Below are 4,664 nucleotides of genomic sequence, written 5' to 3' on the forward strand. Positions count from 1 at the left end.
CAGCTTGTCTGCAGCTGTCTGTTTCTCAGACTTAAACATCTCAGTCCATGATCTCTGGAGGGCAGTGTGGATGTGAACACAAGCTTTATAGGCTTTGTAGGAGGCTTCCTTGTGTTTTACAGATGTTCCTGTAAAATAGGAAAAGCATCAAACAGGAGGAAGGAGGAAGTTGCTTTTCTAAGATTCAATAAAGATGAAGTAGCAACTATTTGCCTTATTTTACTCTGGTGCAGAGAAATCATCAGTCCTGTTGGTAAAACCCTCATGACATTCCTGCAGAAGTTGAAATGATAAAGAGTTGCAGGATCTGATTCTAATGTAGATTCAGGCAGACGTATTGGTGCAAGGAGGTATTTGGGGCTGTGTTCAGATGTAAAAATTGACAGCAGAGCTTTGTTTTATGGGAGCTTAAATTTTGTATTAACTTTTGGGATGAACCCTGAAGTCTCAGCATGCAGCAGCAGCATAACACATTTGGCTCATCATTCTGAGGCAGTACAGCAGACTTTAGAAGGTACTTCAAATATACTCATAACTGTATGCTCTGTGTGTTTAAAAACACTTCAGCAACTTGTGGAAACGGTGTCCTGTGGAGGAAATCTCCTGATGAATATCGGGCCCACTCACGATGGTCGCATCGCTGTTGTGTTTGAGGAGCGCCTGAGGCAGGTGGGCGCTTGGCTGAAGGTCAACGGAGAGGCCATCTACAGAACAAAACCATGGAGAGCACAGAACGACACAGTCACACCTGGAGTCTGGTAAGTCTCATGAACCAAAATGCAGGCTCTGGAAAGCAGTGCCAGTGTTGTGTCAAACTTTGAAATCCCCAATGACTTGATGCTACAGAAATCACTGTCTTAGTTTGTATGTGGTGAAGGAATTAAGGCCCTTGTTAGTGTGAGTAACTGCATCTAAAGTGGTATGAAGCTGTAGGGAGAGACTCGTTTTGGGATGATGCCAAGGCTGGAAGGAAAGCTGTGCAAGCATTTCTCTGGTGATCTTTTGCTTCTTGGTGTCAGCTAATCTGTTAGGTAATTCTGTTTGCTGCTAGTGGGCAACAGAAAGCAAAAACAAAATCTGGAAATGCAAGATTGCTATGAAGTGTTTCTCTGGATAAAGAAATACTCAATATCACTTCATGTTTAGAAAGAAAGTGGGAAGATAACAGCAATTATTTGGGTTGCTAAATACAGTCCACCTCTGGCCTCCCCTCTGCCCTTGTTACCTGTAGCTTCCCTGAAGCCTTCATGATCCATCAGGGTTTTGGTCATCACCCTCTTGTCTCAGTGGGTGTTTTTACTCCCATTCCCAGTAAGCCATCTGGCTTTAGCCTGGAGATGCTGAACTGTTGACTGCTTAGTAAAATTCCTTTTAAGAGCAATAAAAAATTGTAACTGAAGGAAGGAAGGAGGAATGTTTCAGGTGTATGCCGCAAGATTTCCAATGGCATAGTGATCAAAACAGTATTTTTAAAAACTAGCTATGCAAGGTGGAAACTCTGTTGCTCATACTATTTTATAATTCTTTTAGTCTGCATGCTAGTGTATAGATGGGAATTACCATGTTTTTCTGAATATAACCTAAAATTTTCTGTTAATGATTTCCCATCCTGTATCTCCTTCCTATATGGCTGAGTTGTTACAGTGTGCTAAAGTAACTACAGATGTTTACCTCTGAATTCAGTTCTTTAATAGTCTTCATTACCTCTAGTTTGTTGAAACAAATTTTCAAGGAACAGTACATTATTAAGGTAATAATTAATCTGACAAGGTGGTTACCTGTGTGAAAAATGTAATTAATCCTGACTTTTCTAATCAGTTTTTCCAGTCTCGAAATCACTCATATGCATCACTTCTAAAAATTTACAGGGAAAAGCTGACATGCCATTTTGGTCCCCATTTCCAACCAGGTACACTTTTAGCCCTGAAGAAGGGAAAGTCAATGCTATCTTCCTTAACTGGCCGATCTCTGGGATTCTGGAACTTGGTGAGCCACAGGCTAAGGTTGGAGAAACACAGGTAAAAGTGCATGTACACACACACACTCACATACCACCCCTCTCCCTTCCTCCTAGCATGTGTCATGTTGCATCTTGTTTATTTAAGTTTCTGGCATCTTTGGGAATGCATAGCTCTTAGGACAGAGTACTTTGGAAGAGACCCAGAAAAATGTTTGTTTTCTTTCTGGGACCTCCTTGTCATCGTCCTCCCAGTGGGATGTTTCTTCTCCAACAAAGTTAGACTGAGATGTTGCTGGGATATATTTTAGTTTGCAAACTAAGAATCACAAAGAGGCCAAGGAACAGGGGAAAAGACTGTGCCACCTCTCCTGTTTCCTGTGTAGACTCCTAACTCAGCATGACTTTTCTTTAGAAGTAGCTGTCCTCATGACTTTGGTGTACTGGAGTTGCTGTAGTGCTGTAGTTGTTGTTTGAAGTCAAAGCCTTGCAGGAAGGGAACATTCACAGAGGTTTTTATTGCCCAGGGAGGCTGAAGAGCAATCAGTGTGACCCTAGATGTGCATCTTATACCAAGTAGAGGTCAGAAGTTGAGGGCAGTGATGCCACACCTACACTGGCAAGTAACAAGTAAGCCAGTGGAAGCAGAAGATGGTATCAACTCTGTGCATTTAAGGGGAGATTCACTTTGGCTTAGCTCTGCTCTGGTCTCATGCACTGCACGTCTGTTAGCTGCTGAAATGTGCTAGGAGTGTTTCTGCACTGCCCTTTCTGGTCTAGCTCCATACAAAAGTAGGCTGACTGGTGCCAAGATAGAGTTACTTCAGAAGTGATGGAGATGCCTCTGGAATTTTGGGGAGGCAGCTAGACTCTGTGCACTAGAAAGTACTGTTCCTCAGCAGCAGAGACTGGTCTGCAGCTGCTCCAGCAGGTCACCAGCTGGTGTAAGTGACAACATCAACCTATTTGTGGTTTTTAGTTCTTCAGCTTTCTCTGAGATACCTGGCTGCATTCTGGAAGAAACAGTCATGCTTATTCAAGACTGCAAATGGAACCATGGGAAGCAGGCAGTTTGGAAACAGGGGATGCAAAGCCCTGTACTCTGGCTCCTAGATCCCTGCTTAGACATAAATCCCACCCCAAATGCTTCCAAAAGGTGTTTATGTACCTTCTACAGCCCTAAGGACTTCTCAAGACCCAACATTAATAGCTTTTCTCCTTGTATACCTAATTGCAAATGTTTTCCCATTACCTTTAATAATCGTCACTTGTTTGGTTGGTAAGTGGCATTTAAGGATACTTGGTAAGGTAGCTATGGATCAATATTTATTTTGTCAAGATTGCACTTACATGTACTTTGAAAAGGCACTGTTCAACTGTAGTGTGTCTTTCTATTTTAGGTGAAGCTGGCTGGGTACAAGGAACTGCTGAAATGGGTTGCCTTGGGAGAAAAGGGAATGGTTATTGCTCTACCTCAATTGACGCCTCAGCAATTGCCTTGTCAGTGGGGCTGGACCTTACAAATGACTGACGTAAACTGAGCCATGCTCTGCTGGAGCCCTGGCTAGCAGGGAATGCTGATGTTTCACTCTTTCTTCTCATTGGTTTTAAACTTACTTGTTTGACTGAGAAAGACCAATAAATTCACTTTTTCTATGAGAGGTGGGTTGTCATTAAGGGATGGAATAGAATGGAACAAACCTCACAAAAAGTCTAGTATTTGATAATTGATCCTGTGCACACAGTTTCTTTGAACTTGTGTGAAACATGGAGCAGCTACCTTGATCTCTACACTTGGTTTAGTCAGTTTCTGGCCTAGTTATGTGAAGAATGAGGTGGTGGGGAAAACAGGCACTAGACTTTTAGAGACAAAAGAAGGAATGAAGCCCAAGCTGGTGTTCAAATGCACATAAGTCAGTTGTACACCCTCCTTAATGCAAGAAATTTACCTTCCACAAAACTGCACAGTAAAACCTGTAAGTTTTAGAGAAAAGAATATACTTTTTCCCTGTGTGTTTTGTGGGAGCTGGCAGTATCAGCTGAGTAGGGTAATGTCTGCACAAACAGGCCTGTAAGGGTTGGGAATTAATCATAAATGCATTCAGGCAATGCATCTTTCTTATCATGTTTCTTATCATGGAAATCATTAATTTTACATGTTCCTATTCTTGAGTAACTCCATCCATTATTGGGACACAGGTAAACTGGGAGAGAGTTGGCTTTCTTATATTTTGTATAATTTTATATGGGTAAAACTTGCCTCTTGTTTACAGCCTTTGTTTAGACAGTTACCAGGGTGCCTCCTGTGGACTATTAAACAAAACATGTACTTCAGTAACTAACTCTTGAAAAAGGAGAAATAATCAGGAGTTGCTAGGGATCTTCAGCTTTGTAAAAGAGACAACATTTTAAGCAGAGAGTAGACTGCATCCAACTTGAAAAATTTCCAAATTTATCATGTGTCATGATTTGTAGGGTTAGATATACAAGGTAAAACTTGCAAAGAAGAGAAGATAAAGAACAAAAAGCGTGAATTATTTCTGTTTCAGGGTAGAGACTGAAGGTTTATTTTCCCTGAGTAATGTTCATGAGTGCAAAATTAGTACTGTATAAGATAAATTTATTCTTTCAACTCTGTCAGGATTTTGAGTGGTTGACCAGGTCAGGTTATTCTCCTCCCTACTAGTAATGTTAATACACACACAAA

At 41.3% G+C, this 4,664-nt stretch overlaps 1 protein-coding gene across 3 annotated transcripts in view; it reads left to right on the forward strand.

Moving 5' to 3' along the window:
- Positions 1 to 4,664, forward strand: part of FUCA2 (alpha-L-fucosidase 2) — a 31,132-nt gene that overhangs the window by 9,130 nt on the left and 17,338 nt on the right. For 2 of the 3 annotated variants that reach the window (XM_086869068.1, XM_023923470.2), the window contains exons 5-7: positions 568 to 758; positions 1,910 to 2,018; positions 3,358 to 3,616. In XM_086869068.1, coding sequence (XP_086725194.1) covers positions 568 to 758; positions 1,910 to 2,018; positions 3,358 to 3,498 — 441 coding nt within the window. In that variant the 3' untranslated portion in view covers positions 3,499 to 3,616. Of the gene's footprint in view, positions 1 to 567; positions 759 to 1,909; positions 2,019 to 3,357; positions 3,617 to 4,664 lie in introns of those variants that run through there. The other variant, XM_086869079.1, reaches the window with a different exon arrangement.

Source organism: Cyanistes caeruleus, chromosome 2 (assembly GCF_971803275.1).
Source record: "Cyanistes caeruleus chromosome 2, bCyaCae1.hap1.1, whole genome shotgun sequence".
In the NCBI taxonomy this organism is placed as follows: domain Eukaryota; kingdom Metazoa; phylum Chordata; class Aves; order Passeriformes; family Paridae; genus Cyanistes; species Cyanistes caeruleus.